The sequence below is a fragment of the Crocodylus porosus genome, unplaced genomic scaffold (assembly GCF_001723895.1).
Source record: "Crocodylus porosus isolate Cpor-Errol unplaced genomic scaffold, CroPor_comp1, whole genome shotgun sequence".
Classification (NCBI taxonomy): domain Eukaryota; kingdom Metazoa; phylum Chordata; order Crocodylia; family Crocodylidae; genus Crocodylus; species Crocodylus porosus.
The window spans coordinates 37,266,127-37,288,252 of record NW_017728911.1 but is presented as its reverse complement, the minus strand read 5'-3'; the positions used below and the strand labels follow the sequence as shown (position 1 = coordinate 37,288,252).

Genomic DNA, 22,126 nt, shown 5'->3' with positions numbered 1-22,126 from the left:
GGGAGAATGACGTCCCAGGATTTGCTCGAGAAGCATCTATGGATGCAAGCCAGCGTTTTGGTCGCTTTACTAGCCGCAGCATCCCCTCAGACTTGCAGACTTGATATGGTATCACCAGGCAGAGCCTTTAAGGGCCAGAACCACAGACACAGCCTTCAGAAAGAGGTGATGTGTGACCTGCACCACCCCACAAGTAGCCCTTGGTGGAGACATAGCTCAGAGGCCCGCCCTACTTCCAAGAGCTAGTCATTAGCTCCCAATGCATAATTTACCACACAATTACTGCGGCCAAGAACACGGTGCAGAGAACAGAGCTGGCGCTCTGCCCATTCTCTGCTCATTTGCTCCAGGGAGGGAGCAAAGAGTCTACAAGCCTGGCCACAAGGTCTGAGCTGCCCACAGAAGGGGCGTAGGGGACCTTTGCTCCTTAGCCCGGGTCAGGATCTCACCTGCAGTGATGTGCTCCTGCTGTTTCTGCTGTGCAGTAGGTGTGACCCTGTGCAAAGTGTCAGGCTTTTCACTGCAAAGGGATCAGCAGGCAAGAGCTTAGCATCAGTGAAGGGCGTGGGGGCACGGCATTTGGGGAAAGATGTGTATTTAACTGGCATTGTGAGGGAGTGTTTAACAACGGACTCCAATTACCTCACAAGGAGACTGGCAGACATTATTGTGAGTGTTGTCAGTCGCCTGCTGGCGTATTTAACACCCTGTGCTAAACAGCTTCTTGGGGCAGCAAAGTATAGGCCGCTGGAAACTGGAAAGGCTGGAGCTGAATAATTACCTGCTTGTCTAATGCAGTAAATCAGGAGAGAATTCCCTCACGTTTATGTGAATTCCAGCTCACCTTCTCGTGACATTGGCCCCTGTGGTTTTCTCTGCTTGCACCCGGGTGAAGCCATAATATGTCATAATATGCTCAAATTGGGAGTCTGCTCCATCTCAAACTCCTCAGTATGTCTGAGCCCTCTTCAGCCTTTTGGATGTCTGCATGAGATGCAGGACCCCACGCTCATAATGCGCAGACAGGGACTGGTCCTGGCTGTGTGTCCATGGGCCCGGCTTGCTTGCTCAGCTCTGGACTCTGCATGTCATGCAGTCATGGTAACTATACAAACGACTGATTCGTATGTTAGCTGTCCATTGGTACGCACACTTACGGCAACTGCCCACGTAATAGGAAATTTTCTCCTGGAATAAACTAACAGGCTGTTAGCCCAGTATCTTTTCCCCAGTATGACCTAGTACCAGGTTTTGCACAGAAAGGTATAGGAAGCATTTAGGATGTCTATATATGTGCTCCAGGTGTGGGGGAGGGAAGGACATTTTAATTACAGTGGCTTCTGGACAGCTGCTCTAATTCAAATGCCACAGCATCACATATATTCAGCATCCTGCATTTCAAAAGGGCCATGGGGTCACTTAACGAGTTTTAGTTAAAGCACCTCCACCACCATTTTGAAACGTGGGAGGCTGGGTACACACGATGCTACAGCACAGTGGAATGTTCTAATTAGACTCGGTTAATTAGAACGCGTCGAAGCATGGACATAGCACCCGTAGAGAATAACCTGCTTTCGCATTAGCGTTTCACCTGCCCATGTCAAGTAGAGCAGGGTTGGCCAACCTGTGGCATGCACAGCCTGTGTGTGGCACATGGCAAATCAAGAAGGGGACAGGCAGGACATAGTACATAGGGCAGGGAGCCCAGGGCAAGGTGCAAAAGAGCAGCAGGTTGGACCGGGGAAGGGGATCAGAGTGATGCTTGCGGGGGGGGGTGAAGCCAATTCTTGGCATGCCTGCCAGAAAGATTGGCCCCCTAAATCATTAGAGCATGTATATGCCCTGAAACCTAAGGGTTCCTGTCGCCTTCCAAAGCCCTCTTGTTAGATAGCTCTGCTATACACCATTATGACTCTGGGGCTCTCCTTTATCCATGCAGAGGTCTAAATCTCTAAATCCTGCTTGGGCCGGTCATCAAAGCTGTGTGTGAAGGTGAAGCACACAAATGCTAATACTTTTCTAGTGATGAAATGCTGAAAACTGAGGCCACAAATGTCCCATGTTTTAAATTGACTGCAGGTTAATATAAGCATGAGTGCTAATTAGCACCATTTTATTATTTCTCATTGAGGCAATGGCATGCATAATGAGAGAGAGAGACAGTTTTATAACTTACTGAAAGTATTGCAAATCATTGTACAGATGCTGGTTAAAATTAGTTACTTAATATGAACACTTGACTACTGGAAGTTACTTATTGAAGGTTGGCATTGGGTGGGTATTACCATGCTATGCAAGCCCTCTGTAATAAAATACAGGAAGTCGCATCTTCAAACCAGCAACATTTATTATGAAGAAACGTAGCAAGTGAGTCTGCATTCAATAAAGCGCCTTCCCTATAGAAAGTAGTAAGAGATGCCAGAACTTGTTTATGGCTTTTCTTTCAATTTGTTATTGAATGTTGCCCGAAGAAGCATAATAAGCTGCCTGCAGATTTATTGTAATAGGCCATCATGGTAATTGTATGAATAAATTTTTCAGTTGGACATTCAATCATTTTGTCTGTGATAGAAATACAGGAAGCCTGATATTGTATAAGCCAAGCAAACCAAGCCATTCAGGTGCTCAATTTTGTAATTCCATCTACATTATAATGCTCATCTTTTGGTATTAGTGAGGATAATTATAAATACATGTGCTCTCTCTGTTTAGAGGAACCATTGGGTTCCTCTAAATGTACATTAAAAATTACATTTGCAACTCGTATGGAAAGGTTCTGCAGAATTAATGAAGAGTGATAACCTCTCTCTAGAACATACAAAACATCTTCTGAAAGTCTGTGGAATGGACCTCATTCTCTATTAAATCCTATAGCCTATTACGATAATTGCCTGGGAGCATTTTTAATTCCTGTAGAACCAGGTTGGTTTCACCCATATAAAGTCCTATAAGACTTTTCCAGAAGGGACATTAAAACCCAAATAGCACACCCACAATTAATACAAGTTCATTGTAATATGTTCAGGTGAACATTCTGGATAAAGTCCTGCCCCCTGCTGAAGTTGCCATTGACTTTAACAGAACAAGGATTTCATCTTCTCTTGATAAAAGTTGTAAGTAGTTCTCCAACCCTTTGGTTTGCCTTTGCAGAGTGCCCACCTGGAACGTTTGGCTATGGTTGCAAACAGCTGTGCGAATGTATGAACAATGCAACGTGTGATCACGTCACAGGAACCTGCTACTGCAGCCCAGGCTTCAAAGGGATCAGGTGTGATCAAGGTACGGGGAAATTCTGTGTGCTTTAGGGTTTTTTTCCCCCCTTTACAATGATGTTCTTGCTGAAAAGAAATCTTTGAAAGATGAATTGTGCCATTCAATTTACAGTGTGTTATGAATTACTTTTAACAGCGGCTCTTATGATGGAAGAATTAAATCCCTATACTAAAATTAGCCCTGCTCTTGGATCAGAGAGGCATTCAGTGGGAGCAATCATTGGAATTATTATTCTCCTTCTAATTATTATGGTCTTGCTGGCACTGTTTGTGTGGTATCGACGGAAACAGAAGGAGAAGGGGCATGACATGCCAAGTGTATCTTACACTCCAGCCATGAGGATGACTAATACAGATTACTCACTTTCTGGTAAGGGTCTTTTTATGTTAATCGAATGTGCATTCACATTACTGCGTGTAGGGAAAAGAATGAGCTTCTGTTATGTATAATGTGCAACATTTAGCCACAGAAAAAAATTACACCTACGTTCTTCCCCCAAATGTGGTGGTCTTCATCCAGGATTGGGAAAGCAAACCTAACACAAAGCTGATATAACCTGCCCTGTGCATGGGAGATCAAGTATCATATACTGCCAGATGGCTATGGGATCTGTGCTGTGTTTATTGCATGAGGCCCAGTCCTTGCATTGAAGCCAATAAAAGTTTTCCCTACATAGGGACAGTAGGATCAGGTTTTTACAGTCGGGGAACTTCAAGGAGTGTGGTGATCCATGGATTGTACCTGGCAGTTGTGTCTTCTGTTGCAGATAGCTCCCTCCCATTAAGAGTTGCCTTTGTCCCCTCAGGAACCATCCTCCAAAACCACTATAGATAAGGCCAGATAACCAACACAGTGTCTTCTGATGTTATCAAGTGGGGTTTAATAGCAGATGGTCCCCCTCGCTTGTGTCCATCTTCTTCTCCTGTAACTGGGGGCCACTCTTCTTGATGACTTGTCTAGGCATTAGTGACTTTTCACCCTCTCCCTTCTTCCCTAACTAATGAAGAATAGGATAGTAGGTGGTTTTCTTTCTTTTCTTTGCTGGGTTGTGCCCATCAGTGCTAGCCTTCTAGTTTGGGTTTGTTCTGCTTTCCCGTAAATGAATAACAGGCTGGTACTTCAGGTACTAGGGTGAACAGAGGCTCCCAGACCTGGCAGAGACTCATCTAGTGTGCATTTTCAACAATTCTGCATTGCCTCCCTTTCCTATCTATAGTCAGAAGATGCTTGGATCCCAGGAGGTTGTTGCCGTGTCTGAGTGATGACCTGGCTCCCTGAGTAAGCCAGGGCCTTATAGGAGGAGGTGGGAAGGATTAGAGAAGGTGATATAATTCCTTGGGAGTAATTGGCTGCCATTTCTTGACCATTCCTGAAACAGGATATGTGTTGGAGGAAATCTGTCCCTGCAGAAGAGAGAGCACAAGCTCATCAGCCTCTGTTACTGCTTGGGTTTCTTCGGGGTCTGGGTCCTGTGATGGCCCCAGGACCTTGGTCCATCTGCTGTGGACATGCTTGCCTGTGGTGGCCTACCCCATTTCAGCTATCTATGCCTTCATCAGCTCAGCCTAAACTCTTGCCTGTTCCACCTAGTAGTTACAGGAAATCCACCTTAGATCCCCTCTCTAACTGGCTTTAAGTCATGGCAGAGACCACTGTAGCACATAGGTGCAAGGGTGGGTCTCATAGGACATGGTGTAAAGTCCACGCTAGGAAGCTGTGCTCCAGGCAGAGATGAACATTCTGAATGCCCCAGCCATTCATCGAGTTCAGGTTGGCCAGCCACCAACTTCTGTACAAGGCTGTCTCAATTTAATTTATCTGCATTGATTTACAATGAAGGTATGTGGTACCCACTGTCTGGGAGAGGCACAATTTGCAAATTGGAAAATAAAGAGAGAACTATTGCTGAGGTTCTGCATTTCTGGATAGATGAGCTGCCCATCCAGCCAGGGGAGTATGGACCATACCAGCTGGCTGGCTTTTTGATTTACTACTCATGGAGAGCTTCCCAGTTCACCTGATGGCATCCCCATCTGACATTCTTCCTCCAGGCAAAATGCCTGCTAGTGTTGGGGGTTTGATGCTTTCTCATCCTTAAACAGAACTAGTCTCCTCACTGGCCACATAGGTAAATTCATAAAACTAAAGATTACAGTAGCCCAGGTTTAGCCAGGGAAGCCTTCCTTCCCTGAGCTGGTGACTCTGTTTATGCCACATCCAGGGTTGCCAACTATCTATAAATGTATGGACAGTTCATCAAAAATAAAGTTAAAAATGCCAGTCCGTGAAATCCATGAAAAATGGAGCCACTGTTTAAAAAAACACTAAGCAACTAGGAGCTTGATTAAAGCTCTATTGTCAGAAAGAAGCTGGAGGCCAGCAATGAAGGGCAGACAGAGCAGAGCAGCCCCAACTGGTATTTGAGCAGAAGCGCATCCTACACAGAGCTCTTGTGAAAGCTTTGTAGTTCACAGGAGTTTCCATAGCTTCCTTTTCCATCACCAATCATGTGCTGCTGCTGCTGTGTCCCATATGGTAGTAACACTTGTTGCCTCATAGGTAGGCAGATACTAGTCCTTCTTTTGGGGTCCATACTTGGAGGGGGTGGCAGGACTAGTGAGGGGATGGGCTGATGGGGAGCAGCATGGTGTGGAGTGCTGTCTGGGGCATCAGGATGTGGGGATGAGTAGGAAGCCCTGAGGTGGGGGCAGCAAGGTATAAAGCCACTGCCCAAGCAGGCTTGCCAACCCAAGAAAAAAAATTAATTAGATCAATCTGCAAGCTTTAATTAATCTGCAAACTTTTTACTGATACCCAAACATTTTTACTGTGGTTGGTGTTAAGCCCCTAAATTTGTCCAGGGTCTGGCAGAAGGTTTACATTTGCATTATGTAAAACATATATCAGTAAAAAAGTTTGGTTGTCCGTAAAAAGTGCAGATTGTTAGTTTAAAAAAAAAAAAAAAAAAAAGTCTTTGGTTGGCAACCCTAGCCATATCCTTCCTCTGAACTGCAAACTTCCAGCCGAGAGCACATTGTACCCCAAGAAGCCTGGCCACTTCCAGGTGTCAGCCTAGCTGTCAAGCTGCTGCAGGTGCAAAAGAAGCAATTTCCAGGGTGTTGACTAACTATCTTCTGCATGCAGAAGTGACTTCTGTGTCTGGTGCAAAGGCAGAAAGTTAAATCCTTTCAGTGCCCTGTTCAGGATGGATTAGACAAAGGCTGAAATGCCCTCTTCTTGGCTTTTTGAGCAGTGCTGATTAGGGTTGGGTATAATTGTCTGGGCTTCCCTAGAGGAACACTGAATAATTTGATTACTCCAGACCCATCTCACATCTAATCCTCTGGTGGAAAGCTGAGACCATTTTCCAGATCTTTTTCCTCAAGTCAGTTCTCCTGACAATAGAATTTGGATTGCTCAGGAACCTGGAGTGGAGCTAGAGCAGCCATCACTTTTTACAGCAGTCACCAAAACAGAGCTTTTCCCTAGCCCACAGGGGCTGGTCAAAAGATATACTGTGCTGTCAGAAGTAGCAGAAAAGGACCAGCAAAGGACAAGCCACTCTGTCTTTAGATCAGAAAGCCAGGAGACAGAGCCCACACAGCTTCTTCAGCAGGGAATTGAGGAGGAGAGGCTGAGACAGGAGCACAGTTGGGAAATAGCAGCTGGCAGTCTGGCTAGATGACTACGTGTGTGTGTGTGTGTGTGTGTGTGTGTGTGTGTGTGTACATGCGCGTGCACATGCTGTAGTGGACCGTGAGAGAGAACTCCAGTGCTGCCTACAGGTCACTTAGACTTCAGACTGACATTGGAGTTTGGCTTGTGGACTGATGCCAGAATATTATATGAACATTTCTACCCAGTTCCAGGAGCTACTGGGGTTCTCTAAATTCACTTTCAGACATATGGAGCAGCCTTTTAACTAGCTGTAGCTGTTCTGCCACTGGCCAGGAAGGACAGAGCTTCATCACCTATGGACTCCAGTGTGCATTTTGCCTGAATAAGGACAGCACAGAGTCCCGTGAGGTTAAGGGATGTGCAGGGCCTTGTGAATGTTTCCATCCCAGGGGTGAATTCCACACTAAGACTCCTGGGGAAAGCAGAGCACTTCACAGACACAAGAAGTGACATGGCTCCCACCATGAAGAGCTTACTGTCGAATTAGGACAGTGATGGACATGACTGGTTAAGAGCCAGCTCTGCCTAGGTGGGCTCTGTAGCCATATAGACTCCACCTGCTCTGCAGATCCTGTGCCCGGGGTAGTAGAGCCCATCATGGGATCGTGACAAGGAAGGAGGTAGAAAACAACATGCAGCTGCAGTGTTTGGGCAGGTTTGCATTTAAGGTGTTTGTTTCCTTACCGATCTCCTCCCGTTGTGACTTGACCCCAGGCCCCACTGTCATTTCCTCATTTCATATTCACCGTCCTGATCCCACCAGGTGATAGGCGTGTGCAAATCCTTCTGTCTTCACTGTTACCTCCTGATCCCTGACTCCTATTCTATTCAGGGTCCAATTGAAGGCAGTGGGAATTTGACCTTGCAATGGGCTGAGCAGTCTGGTCATCATCCAGCCTTACTGGACCTCCTTGTCCACTGACAGGTCCACATGTCATTGCTTCACGGGTCTGAGGCAGGAGGGTTCTGCACTTGCAGAACTGAGCCTTGAGGTTCAAGTGTGGCCCTACTGCAGCAGACTCATCCTAGCTTATTACATTGCTTGTTTCCTTGCCCCTTATGGTATCATTAAATATAAATCCCTTGCTTACAGCTCAGAGTAGTACAAGTCTAGTTGTAAAGAGATTGTTTTTGAACCGGGGTGGCAGTGCTCCTGCACTGGAGTTTTTAAGCAGTGCTTGTGAGCCCTTCATGGCTAAATGAAAGTGGATGGTGCTATCAGGGTAAATCATCCTGAGTCAAACAAAATTGCATGGAAGTAATCCTGGGTGCATGAGGCTGCATGCAGCAAAGGATTACAAGGTTGTTGGCAATTCAGATTTGTGTACAAGTCAGATTCAATCATCCAGGAAACAGGGCAGCGTGGTCCCTTTTTCTTCCAACTGCTTTTCACGGCTCGTTCTTCTCCAGATGTGAGAGGGGACATCACAGATGACGCAGAGTTCGACTCAGAGATTAGCAGTCGCCTCCCAGCCAGGAGGTTGCGGGTTTGATTTTCTGCGCTCAGCTAGGATCCCGCACAATACTGACAGATACTTGAGTGATGCTGTAGGTCCATGGTTCCCCAACCCATGACTTATGGGCAGTGTGTTGCCTTCAGGTCCCTCTGGCATTGCTTGAAGCCACAGAAAATGAAAGAGTTTGAACTAAGGTTGAAAGGGAGCAAAGCGCAATGCTGCTTTCTAGCTTAGTGGTGTAGCTTAGGGGCCAGTGAAGTTGGGTACCACTGCCCTACGGCATACCACTGCTCTGCATGGGACCAACCCGGTCTGGTCTGGTGAGGCTGAAACTGAAGCTCCCTTGTCTTTAGGAGCATGGAGGACCTGAGCTAGTCTAGCGAACATTTATTCTCCCTCTAAAGCAGGTCTGAGGCTGTGAGCAAGCTACTGCATTTCTGATGAGCCCATAATGGTTGTTCAGTTGGGGTTCTGGTCTCAGGTCTCGTTTACGGTCACAGAGTGGCGGCTGTTGCCTGTTATTCTATTGTTAGTGTCACATAATTATAGTTATAAGAGATGGCGAGGTCCTGGCAGGCCATCCCATCTCCATGGCCCCAGCACTGTGCAGAATTGCCTGTGCTGAATGTTTACTCCATATCCGTGAAAGTCTGGAGGGATTTATCCTGCCCCTCGCACTATGGCACCTGACCACCCAAACACAAATTTGGTCCCTGGGATGCTATGGGATGCAGCCAAGCCCCAGCTGAAAGAGTTAGGTATATAGACCAGTAAGCCAGCTGTGTTAGATGTGACCAGAATACAGAGCACTGGCCTCGATCTTTCCAGGCCCTGGATCCCAAAACTCTGACGTTAGCACAAAATTTGCTGATGTACCTGGAGCTAAAAGCTGAAGTTGGAGTTCCCGCACTGTAGAGCCAACCTCTTGAAGTCAAACTCTGCTGGCTGCCAAGCCAGTCTTGCCAAAAGGGCCCTGGTAACCCAGGATGGAGCATGAAGCAGTCGCTCAGCCTGTCTGGTCATAGGGGTGTTTGCAGGGGCGGCTTCTTCACGCTGCATCCTACAGGCTCACCTGTGTCCGGGCCCAGCCTGGGGGAGCCAGTCTTGGAAACGGGACACGCAGTCTGTTCAACTGAACCGAGCTCTCCACAAGATGTCAGCAGAGCAAAGCACACGAGCAGCCGTAACGCCGATGCCTGGCTTGCGTGCAAAGCCTGGCTCGCGTAAACGCGCTGGTTCGTTTTTTAACAGCCCGTCTTTGCTGCTGCTATTCAAAGGCAAATTTAAACAATTTCTCGTCAAACCTAGACAAAACAAAAGTCAGGATTGGTGCTGCTAACTAAAATGGCAGTGCAGAATAAATGCTTTCCCTGGTACGTTATTTGGTACAATAAGTGTATTCATAGCTAACAAAAGCAGTATGTAGCAGGGCCTTTTACTTACCAGTACAACTATCACTGTTTGCATTTCAGTGGTACAGCATTTCCTTTCTTATGTCTTTGATCAGATGGCGGTAGTAGATGTGCTAACTGCATTGGCACAAATACTTATTGGACCTAATGTTACTTGCACTTCCTGTATTAAAAAGTTATAATTAAAGCTTTCTTAAATATATGATTATTTTCATGAAGTGACCATTAGCTGGTTTTCATCTGTAGGAGGAATATGTGAGATTTACCACTCTCTGGGGTTTGCATTTTTTCCACTAAATATAATACAATTTGATAACCAGCAAATACTTTTATTTTTAATGAGCATCTTCCAGATGATAAAACTCAATGCTGTTTTACTTTTATAACTGATTTGCAGTGGTTCTTGTCATAATAGCATCAGTAAAAAACTCCACGCTGGGCTCAGGCAATCCAAGATAGTTTAACTGCTCTGGAGATATATGCAGTGTAACAAAATGCTTATCAGTTTTTTTGGAATCTGATCTCTTAAGGTATTTTACCCAAAGTACCGTTATGGCTTCCAGAGTCTTTTGTGATGACTTGTTTTCTTCCCAGATGTATCTCAAGGTAGCGGCAGTGTACACTGTTTTTCCAATCCAAGCTACCATACTCTGTCATGTGGTGTGACTTCACGCTTCTTTACCAATAATCTGGATGGGAGCAGCTCCAGTAAGGTAGATATGATCACACCCCACTCTAGCAATGTTCTTAGCAGTTGAAGGAAATGTACCAAAGTAATGTCTGTCAGCTCCTGGTTTCTGCCAGCCTCATCTTAAAACTCTGGCAATGGAGAACTCTAATACATTAGCCTAAATTATGGAAAAAATGGTCCGCTCTCCTATACAGACTATACATGTATCTGCATAGCTTCTATGCTGGATACTTGGAGTTTCAACCCAACAACTCTGGGACAGTTGGCTCCAGTTTCTCCAAATTATGTTCCTCTTTTGGAAAACACTAGCAACTCCTCTCTAGAGAGATAGATCATGTAACTCCTTTTCATGCTGTGCAGTATCTTGTTCAATGCTTGTTCCTATTGACTTCGATGGGACTATTCACAGAGTACTACTCCGTGTAAGTAAGGGCTTCACAGCCTTTGGCATGTGATGGAGATACCATTCAATAATGAGAATAACTCTTCATGTGGGGCTATAACAAGCACTGTACTTTTTTAGCAGAACATCGTAAATTGATTTCTTGGGGGGTATCTGCTTAAAAAATGATGCCATCCATGTCATTTCAGTCCAGATGTAGCTTTTCTAACCAGAAAGTCACCAGGGCAATTTAAGAACAAAAAAGATCTTTATACTATCTGAAAGGATTGGGTGGGGGTTCCTTGCATCCTCCTTTTAACAAAATTACTGATATTGAAAGAAAGTTTAATTGAAATGTAATATGAAGGTTCACTCCAGAGATTTGTCAGAGAAGAATTAAGGCAGATGTGGAAAGCTGGGGACTGGCTTATCAGTGGATTTAGTTCAGTATCCTTTCCCACACCAGTGGTTTCCCTTCTTTGTGCACTTTTCCCTCCCAAATGGAGAGAACAAATGCTGGGGATTGTCAACCATGGGGGGGATCCTACCCTCCTAATCCTTCCGTGGTCACTGACGTGGATTCAGAAGAGGCCAAAGCAGGTGCCTAGCTCAGCAACCTGAATAGCTCAGAGGGGGCATTCAGACCAGCCTGGAAGCCATATCCTTCCCTGACTATCCACCTTCTTCCAGCCAGTTGAAAAGTTGCCCTTTGGGTTTAAAATGGTAAAACAGTGGGGTTTTTATTATTTTGAGTGCACTTAGATAGATAGCCTGACTATCCTTCTAGGTTTCCCATGATCTTACTTATTCATAAGAATGCTGTCCAGCAGGAGTGTTAGATATATGACCAGTGGGCTGGATCTAGCCCTAGGAACTGTGTCACGTGGCCCATGGGGATCCTGGATCGACTGGGATTTTGGCAGCGGAGTAAGCAGCAGGGGCATTAACGCAGCGGCTCAGGCAGCTGGAGATGTTTCAGCCTGACTACCACTAGCCCTGCTGCCAGAGGTGGGTCTGGCTCCAGCCTGCAAGGCACCCTGCAGTCCCAATCTGCCCTCTGGGACCTGTTGACTTTGACACTTCTGCTCTACAGCATGGTCTGGCCCAGGACAACTTCTAGCATTTGGTTTCTCTCTGTGCTTCTCCAGCCAAGTAAGACAGAAGAGCAGATAAATCCCTAACAGCTGCTATAGCAAGTTTCATCTTCCAGTGCATTGCCCGGTGCTGCCTCCACTGCACAAGCTGGCTCGGCGGCTGTGTTCATTCACAGGCCAGCCAGGGTCAGGAGGAACCAGGGCCAGGGGGAAAAGGAGGAGAAAATGGCAGGGGAGTTCTCTGCAGTGCTGAGACTGACTAAACCACAGGCCACTGGATTTATAGCCATCCCCGGGGTGCAGGAGACAGCAGGCAGCAAGGCCCAGCACTCTTGTTTCCTAACTGGGGAGGCACAGAAGGAGCCCAGGGGAGTCAATGCAAACTGCATTGGAGAGCCCCTGCCAGATTTAGGATTATGCTACTTAAGATGCATCTTAGGGCCTCACAATATGAGGGGCCTCCAAAAAAAAAACAAAACCCTGGACATTGTCATTCTAATATAACAAAAACATACATATAGATTGCTCTACAGTTATTATTCATGTTGAGTTCATCAATTTGTGCTGAAAAAACAAAAATTTATCTTAAACTTTCCCGAAAATCTGATTTTGTGGATTATTTTTATCATCTGGGGCCTCTTCAACTGGACATAGCTTCGGGCCTCGGCATGTCATCATGTGGCATTGCTCCAGGTGGTCTCTGCTTCCCCCCCACTGTCATTTCCCCTCCCTTTCAGCATTTTCATTGCATCCCTTCTCATGCACCTCTCCCCATCTCCATCCCTCCACTTGCTCTAAGCCCGCTCCTCTCCCCTCACGGTTGCCTGCTCTGTGTAGCCGGCAGCTCCTGCAGAAAGTCACTTTGTCACATTCATGTCAGGATGCAGTGGAGGGGAAGGCGCTGCCTAGGCTGGCTGGTGCAGTCACTGCAGGCAGCGAGGAACATTCGTTAGGGAAATAGGGTCGTTGGGGATGGCTCGACACAGAGACAAAGTAAATAGCCACTAGTAAGTTCTGTCTGATAGGAGAGTTGCACATGGGATGGCAGGACTCTAGCATGAGGCAAACCTCACGTGAGGAAATACGGTGGGTCTCCATCCTTTTCAGACACTCGAACCAGGAGAGGAGGCATCTTATGTTCGGGTGACTCCTTCTGTCAGGGCCTTGACAGCTGCTCGCTGGGGCCTAAAGACTGTAAGTCCAGTCCTGGAGTTCAAAGCTTGAGGTCAATAAGAGAAATGATAGAAAAATAGGACTTATGGGGTTACTTAGTCCAGTCCTCTGGTCAAGGTAGGATCATCCCTGACGAAACCATCCCAGCCACGTGTCCACCTAACCAGCTCTTGAACATTTTCAAGGGTGGGGATTCCACGGCTTCTTGTGGCAGCCTCTTCCCGTGCTCAGCCACCTCCTCGTTCAAATATTCCTCCTAACCTCCAACCTCAGTTTCCCCTGCTTCAGCTTGAGGCCATTGCTCCTAGTCCTATCCCCTTCAGCCACAGAGAGAAGCCCATCTCCATCGTCTCTGTAATAGCCCTTCGGGTATTTCAAGACCATTATCAAATCCCCCCCTCAGTCTTCTCTCCTCCAGGCTAAATAACCCTGGTTCTTTCAGCCTTTCCTCAGAAGTCCTGCCTCCCAGGCCTGCAATCATGCTTGTTGCTCTCTGCTGTTCCCTCTTCTTTCCATACAAGGGAGGCTCTGTTGCATCCCTGGGTGAAATCCTGGCTCAGAAGAAATCGGTGGGAATTTGAACATCGATTTTGGTGGGGACAGAATGTCTCCCCCTTTATTGACTTGTTCCTTATGGCTTGGGCAGATGACCTGTTTGTACCTGTATAACCAGCCTTGGCAGTGAAGCACACAGGTGATGTCAATGCTTGCATTGTAGTGTCTGATGTGGCGTAACCCGGGGAAAAGCGGAGTAAAACGGCAGCTGTGTGAGTTATGTGCATGAGGTTCCAGCTGTCACTTTCCATCCCGGGACAGCACTTTGCCCGGTGCAGACAGGCTGGTACCCGCCCTGCCACCTCGCGGCAAGACTTTGTAACAGTGCCTACTGTGAACAGTGTCCTGGAATAGCTACTTGTCTGTCCACTCTGGATCCCAGCGCAAGATGCATCGTGGGCAAAACTGATGTAGATCATACTGTTGTAAATGTGTGGTCCCTCCAGGGCCTTAGACTGGTATCCTCCACTGAGGGATTGCCTTTATCTAGTATCTTGTGCAGCGGCATGCACATTGCTATGTACCACCTGAAATTTTCTGGTGTAAGGGAATGACGTTCAGCATGTAACTCCATGTCTCCATTGTGTAGCTCAGTCCTTTAGCCACTGACATAAGAGGGCGAGCACACAGGTTCCCAAAGGTGCTGAGAGCCCGTAGCCCCCACTGAGTTTCATGGAGGCATTCCCGAAAGGACTCTCTGTGGCTACATGCTGCAGATCCAGCCCCATCTCTCTAGTCGGCCGGGCATGGAGCAAAAACATTTCACTGTGTTTTCACTAGTCTTAGGGTCATTTGTCAGAAAAATAGATTTCAGATGTGTGACAGCAGGGCTGATCAGAGAGAACATTCCCACCTCGTTCTCTCCGAACTATTACCCCTTCTCCCCCCACCCCTCCCACGTACTGGCGGAGAAGAGCAGCACAGTGCCGGAGCCCTAGTGATGCCTGCTACAGATATTGTAAAAATCAATTGCTGTTAGGGGTCCTGTCCTGAATCTTGAAAGCCTGAAGATCTGCAGCCATTAAAGTGGGTTCTAAATTCCACCAAAAGCTTCACACACAATGAGAAATGTCACTGGAAATAAGCTGGCTGGCTCACACCCAGCTCATAAAAAGGAATTTGACCACAAAAAAAATCATGAAAGTAGCTTTGACTTCAGCTTACCAAAGAAAGGGATGGAGGCTGCAAATACAGAATAGGTGTCCCGTGTTCAGCTGGCCTCCGAGACGTAGGCTAGAATCCGATTGTCATCCCCAAGAAGTCCATGGCAAAACTCTCATTGACTTCTGTGGCACAACTGCAAGACCAAAGAAGTACCTAACTCCTTCAGGCTTCTTTGAAAATTCAAGGCTTGCCAAACTGGCCAGGACATCACTGTGATCTGTCCAGGTGTCTCTTGAAGGAGGCATATATAGTGACATTTTTGTGCAGGCAGTGCTCTTGTGGAGATTTTGCCGAGTGTGGAGTCTGTAGCTTTCAATTCAACTCATAGCTGTTCAATTTATGGTATATGATTTTTCAGCAGCAAAATTCTCTATGAAAGAAAAAACAGCCAGAAGCAATTTCTCCACAGTAAAGATTAAAAGAATCCTCCGTCTTGGAGAGTGTTAACAAATTAAAGCAGCACAAAGGGACAGCTGGAATCACACAGTCATAATTATTGCTTTCTAAAAACTCAGAAATGGCTCAAAATCATTTCATTAAAAGAAGAAATCAGCTCTGGCCCCGAGCATTTCTTACCAAGTCTTTAGGCTGGTGAGCTGTTGTCATAATCCTGGAACTATAAAGCAGTTAATGGAAACTCTTAAGACCTTAAGAGATGTAACCTAAAAGGTGCAGCTGAAATGAAAAATGGCATTTGTGCTACTAATTCAGACTCTTATGGATGAGGATGGGGCCATCAGCCCAGCTGGTGTAAACTAACCATGGAGTCCATGGAGCTGCGCCGATTTACATCCTCTGCCCCTGGCCAAAGATGTGTGTTTCCTCGCGGTGTGAATATGTTACAGTGCTGCCTACTTCTCGTGGATTCGGTGCTGCCTGGCTGTGTCTGCTTTGACCACACTATGTCTCCAGGTAGCATGTGATAACTGCCACCAATGCTGACTTCCCTTGATGGCAGATGGCAAGATAGAGAGGTGCACCTTATAGACTAACTGAATCACAGCTGCGTATGCTTTCATGAGCCAGCGCTCACCTCATTGGAGGCTATGAAAAGACATGCAGAGAGAGTAGGAGGAAATGCTGAGTTAAACCAAGGAGTGGCTTCTGTCTCATCTGCTACAGCAATGCAAGCACAGCCCAGCACAAGAAGCAGGGGTACAGTCCCCAGCCTCTATGCACAGTGACTTGAATTGAAGATGCCCCAGGCAATCAGTCAGCTCTGCCTCTGCTTCTGGTCTATCCCTGGGGAATGCAGGAATTAGGAGAGAGGCGGTTATGGAGCTGACTAATGAGCTGATAACACCCTGTTTTTACTGACAGAGGTAGGGGGAGAGAGTTGAGGACCTAGGAATAAAGCACCAGAAACAGCAGTTCTGTGCCCCTGGTGCCAGCCCGTGATAGAGTCCCAGACCTCAGCCCAGAAGGGACCCTTGAGTTGGTGTAGCCTCACCTTCTGCACCCCAGGCCAGAGGACTAGTGCACCTCTTGCAGGCAGATTAGCAGCACTGGAGACGCTCCCCCAGAGCTGCTGCTACAGCCCTGCTCTAGTGTGCGTCTGCACATAGCAGGTGTCATTTGCACACCTGGCCTCCAGCCTCTCATTACTGTGTGCGAACCACGGCGTGGTGACCCAGGCACCCAGCTGCACACAATCCCCACTCTGCACATGCAGCTACGGGCTTACACATGCAGTGTGTGCTCCCATGAGCGGTTTCTGGGAAGCAGTCAGAGACCTAGAGACTATCTGTTTGCTGGCAGAGGCCTGACTCTTTGCCTGTGTTGGGGTGTCACAGAAACAATGCCTCTTTTGGGGGGCACAGGGAGCTCTGCCTCGGGACTCCACAGGAAGAAGCCTTATCCCTCCTCAGAGAGGAGCCCCTGATGTCAGCCCTCGCGTGGCTACACAAGGGGAAGTCTCTGGCTTTGAGACCCCGGCTCATCTCAGCCTCTGGCTTCCCTGGTGTTCTGTAACACCCCACCTCCTATTCTGGTCAGCTCCCAGGAAGGGGGGTGTTTTCTTCTTTAAGGAGAAAGGGTATCTGCTTATAAAACCATTTACAAGAATAATTCACAGCAAAGCCTGCTCTCACTGAGTCCTGCTTCCCCTTCCTCCCCGCCACAGTGTTCCCAACAAGACCCGCAGGCTTGATCTCTAGCTGTTTTCATCCCAGTGTGCAGCATGTTGGACACAGAATGTGCTCTGGTTTTTCTGGCTCATGGTGCAGGGGACAGGGCTTGGGGCTTTCCCCTTCATTTTGAGACTCTTTGTATTGTCCCTTGAGCCACACTGTTCTCACACACACGTGGCTGGATTTGCCCTGTCACACCCAAGCCAGGGCTGTGCCCAGTCTTATGCATGCTCTGCCCACCTGCTTCAAGGCAGCCAGGAGACAGGCATCCTGCACACTGGGGCCCAGGTCCCAGAAGCTAGAAGCCTGCACACACAGTGGTCTTGCTGCCCGCAGGGGCAAACCCTTGTATTTTTGTCGTATTACTACACTGTCTGTCACCACCCCACGCTGCTAGACAGCTTGTCACACAGGCGTTGCCAGCGAAGATGCAGCCAGTGGTTCTCTTTGTAGCTATTCATCGCTGGTACAGTTACAGAGGGAGCTTCTGCAGATAGAGTGATGGTAGAGAGAAGGGACCAGTTGCCTCTCATGCCTTCGAGATGTGCCCAAACTGACCCTGGGGCGCACGGAGCCCCCCCCAGCTTTTGCCTCTGTGCAGTCCTCGGCCTCTTGGAGCCCAGAGGTTCCCTGAGGCTTGAACCTGCAGTGAAGCTGGCCTCCCTCCATGGAATAAGCCCATTGCCCAACTTCCCTGCTCCGGCCATGCCTAGCTGAGTGGTTGCACTCAGCTGCTATTGCCTTTAGCAGCTTGTCCAACGGCATCACTATGTCTCTTTGGGGCACCGTGTATTCTACAGGCACCCTATCACAACTCTCACTACTCCAAACAGCTCAAGACTTCCTTATTCCCATGTCCTTGTTTTAAATGTATTGTATGCGCAGTCCCAGCCACAACCCAGGAGGAGTTACTGGGATAAACCTAAGTCTCACCTGTAAAATCTCAGGTGCACATTACAAGAGGAGAGGGCCCATACTGAGCTGTTTGTAATGCTAGTAACTTTGCCCAGCCGCCAAGGATCTTCCTGGCCCTGTGTGCTGTTCCTAGCTTGTAACTCAGCCCTGATTTGCCCAAAGTTTCATGAGTCCTTCACCCTCTTTAAGATGCCCCATTAGATCAGATGGCTTTGCATGTCTTAGCACAGAGACAGCAGTTTTCAGATAGGATTCACACCTAAGCTACACAAGATTCGAACCCAGAACAGCTCAAAATTCTGACATTTTGAATGTATGGGCTTGAAACCCAGTGGCAGGTTGAACAAACTTCATAATCGCTGACCTGATATGCTCAGGGCATTAAAAGCATGAGTGTGGTACTGCATGAAGTTTGGTCTGACAATAGTGAATATCAAATCGTCCGGCTAAAGTGCCACTTGATGTTCATTACCTGGGTGTAACATGTTAGCCTTAAGCACGCTGTGCACTGTTCCTGCTGATACTACATGGAGCATTGCACCTGCAGGTAGCTTTTATTCTAAGACTGAAATACAAGTGGATGTTGCATTCAGTACCTGCACCTGGAAATTCCCCATAGCATTTTCCCTTCTAACTCTGGTAAATGGCAGAAGCACAGGGGTTGTCACATACTGTAGCATGGGAAATGCCAATGTTTGCAAAACAGTGACCACAGTAACTCGAGCAGATCAGGAACCAGGTTTGCCATCCTGCGAGAGTATTCAAAATTTCACCTCTTTTTCCTAGCCCAAGGACCTGTCTGTCCCAAGTCGGGATGAAAAGTCAACTTCTTGAAAATTTTTGTGAGCCAAAAACTGGGAGGAAATATTAGATCATTTCAACAACAGCCTTTTGTTTTGATCATTTTGAAACATTTTGTTTCCATTTCAACCTTTAATTTTTGGTCTTGATGTTAGAAATTCACAGAGCAGTTCAAACAGGGCAGTAACTTTGAAACCAGAAAAAGGAAGCTTTTCATTTTGGGAACTTTGAAATGAGAAAATACTGAAAATTCCAGAGCTTCCTGTCTGCAGAAAAAGCTCCGAGTAGGGAGAGTCATTCAAATCAACACTGTGGGGCAAACAGAGTTGTTTGCAGCAAGTCATTATTTTCCAATGAAACATGTTTTGCTGGAAAATCCTGAACCAGCTCCAGCGACTACAGCAAATTGCAGGCCCTTTCACAGAGCTGATTTTCCATAGCCATCTTTGCTCTGAACTGCAAGCTGATACTCAGTAAAGCCAACCAGACCATGAGCAAGTCCTGGACAAGAACATGCTCCCTCCTTTTCTAAGCCATGCAGGAGTGGCTTGCAGTTGAAGGACTCCTGGGTACAAAAGACTGCTTGCCTACACTGCACTTAATGCAGGGACATAATCCTGCCCCTTCTAAGGAGTGTTTTGCACCAGTGTAATAATTACCCCTGGCCTTCCTCCACCTAGGTACAGAATGCCTACCCAGAGCAGTCCTGGGAGACTGTGCCTCCAACAGCCCAAGTCTTTCTGGGGCGCCTCTTAGGGTGTTACAGCTTTGCTGTGCCTGCTTGCCAGGGCTTGTAGCTAACTGCTTCAGTCTAGCTCGGGGGGGAAAATTCCCCAAACTCAAGAACATGTTGACAAGCAAGCTTAATGCAAAAGCGGCTTCACCAGACGCTGTCGATCTGTTGCTGGCAACGTGAGCTGTTTTCCTATCCGACTTTCTCTATCTGCTCCAGCACAGAAGCCAGCTGCTGTCTCAGCCTTGCTGCAAGCTTGGCATGACCCAGGCTCTAAAATGAATCTTTCCAGCAGTGGCATCTGCATGGGAGCCCTGGCCTCCTTTCTGATTTTGCTGGCAGATCTGCCTGTGGCTTGTTCTTCATGTTATTTTCCCTGAATTGTGAGAAATCTTGTACCCATTTTATCTCTGTTAACTGAATACATGGATGCATAAGCAAATCCCCCTTATTCCAAACAGCTGGTGTCTGCATGCTCACATGGGCTTTTTTTTTTGATACATTCGTCTTCATCAGTTGGGTTGAAGCTGCCAGTGTGTCTCTCCATGCACACAAATATTTGATGCATAATTACTGGTTGCCCAAGGAAGTCGTGTCTTTTTCCAGCATGCTTGTGTTCATTGCTTAGTGAAGTGACCTTCCTTTGTAATTTTCCCTTGTGCTAGCTAAAAGCTGTCAAGCTATTGCCAGATAAATAACTGAATCGATGAGGCAGAAGTAATATTTTCCTACCTTTTTGATTTATGGTGCAGTTGGGTTGAGGTCTTGGGTTGGGAGGGGCATTTGTTTATCTCAGCATTAACCCATTATCATACTTTTTGAACAGCTCAGTAACAAAATCCTTGACAGAGAAACTGCAGACTGGAGACGGTACAGCTTTCTGAATGAACTAGGTTAGTAATTTTAAGAAATTTAATCATTTAAGTAGAATTTAGAGGCATTCCAAAGCCAGATCTGTTGTCCATAAAGACATTAACAATAAAGGAATATTGGTACTGTCTTTATTTCACTAACAGAATAACCTGTAGTGACACTTTAAGCCTTGAAGAGTTTGCTTTACCAGATGTTGCACCTTAAAGAAACTGAGCCAGTAATTGCTTCAGCCTCCCTTTCTGGGTTGGCCAAACGATCCACAGTGATTTGTTCTGTGAATGGGATGTTTCTTAGACACTGAAATTCATTCACATTCAGGTTTTGTTTTCTTCCTTCCTGTATGACCAGTGTAAGTTGAGGGTCCAATCCTGCAGTCCTTCCCTGGACTGTAAAGCTCCCTGTGAACCCCATGGCTGGAAAGGAGGGATGGGGTAGAAGCTGATCCCTAACTCATCCTTGAAAGGGTCTTAGAGCTGCTTTGCACACTTGAGCAGAGCAAGGCAACCTGCATGAATAAGAAATCAAGCTCAGGTTTCCTTTCTTCTCCCCACATACAGGCCTGGCATGGTTTTAGCAGCTAGTATCTCCAAGGACCTAAAATGCAGGGTTTATATGCTATTCAAGAGTTCTCTCGAGCACCTGAAATTTAGCTTGTCAATGAGACAAAGCATTCGCCTCTATCTTCACTAGCTTGTGGGATAGTGGCCACAACACTCTTCTGGGAAATAATGTGAGAGAAAGGACAGTGGTGATTATAAGTAAAGCTTTGTGATTTCAAGACTGGATTTCTTACAGTTTGCCACGCAGAGGGATGAATACGAAATGCCCCGGGGCTCATCCCTGTCACTGCTCTCTTGGTTCCAACAGTTGCTCGGTTGGCAATAGTGGCGTTTTCAGGACAATCACAAATCTGTAGAGCTTCAATACAATGCTTTTGGCATCATGCTCAGCCACTGTTGCAATCTTCATGGTTATCCATAGGACTACTGAAGACATCCTGGTGGATTTGCCTGTAATATATAGAGACTAAAGGGGAGAAAATCAAATTCAGCTCACCCAAGATTTGCTTTAACCTTTGCGTTTCCTCTACTGCTTCCTCAGGCTTTATCTGCAAGCAGCAGTTGTATTTCCTTGCATCTCACACCTGCTGTGTGCTATACTTGTCTTGCATTCCTGAATTACCCTAGAATTTTTACCAGCAGAATCTGGTACCTTTGCAATGGCAGAAGGATGTGCAAAAATGTTGAACATATTGAAGCAGATATCTCAAGAGAATATCATCACAATTTCTTTGCCAAGCATCTTGCACCCCAGAGATTTTGTTTTAGGGAAATCTTTTTTTACAAAGTGTTCTCTTGCACATGGAAACATAAAGGATGTGACTTTGCACCAGTGCTTGTCCAAACTCATTTTCAGAGCGTGAAGGCTTTTGTTCAAAACACGCCTATGTTTGTATGAAAAATGTGCAGATTCTCATTTGAAACTTGGCACTCTTTTTGAGCACTTAAATGTGAAAACTTCCAGTTATGAATGGCACATGTTTCCATGGAGGAACATTTAAGTGGAGTTCCTCCTAATGGGTCTGATTCCAGGTTCCCAAAACCACAGCCTAGTCAAAAGAGCAGGAGACGATTCCTCTTTTATTCATCCTCTGAACAATAAGGTAGAGGGGGGGAAGACAAATCCACGGGTGCTCAAAGGATGCACCAAAGAGAGAAGCCCTCCTCTACTTACATTGTGCCACTGGCTCCTTCGCTAGCCACTCCCCTCACCACTTGCTCTCTTGCTGTGTATGC

General features: G+C 46.7%; 1 protein-coding gene across 3 annotated transcripts in view; it reads left to right on the top strand.

Moving 5' to 3' along the window:
• The window catches only part of MEGF11 (multiple EGF like domains 11), a 304,098-nt gene that overhangs the window by 263,230 nt on the left and 18,742 nt on the right, over positions 1-22,126 (top strand). For 2 of the 3 annotated variants that reach the window (XM_019533844.1, XM_019533843.1), the window contains exons 19-20: positions 3,151-3,279; positions 3,409-3,642. In XM_019533844.1, the coding sequence (XP_019389389.1) occupies positions 3,151-3,279; positions 3,409-3,642 (363 nt within the window). Of the gene's footprint in view, positions 1-3,150; positions 3,280-3,408; positions 3,643-10,414; positions 10,534-20,283; positions 20,351-22,126 lie in introns of all 3 variants that reach the window. The other variant, XM_019533845.1, reaches the window with a different exon arrangement.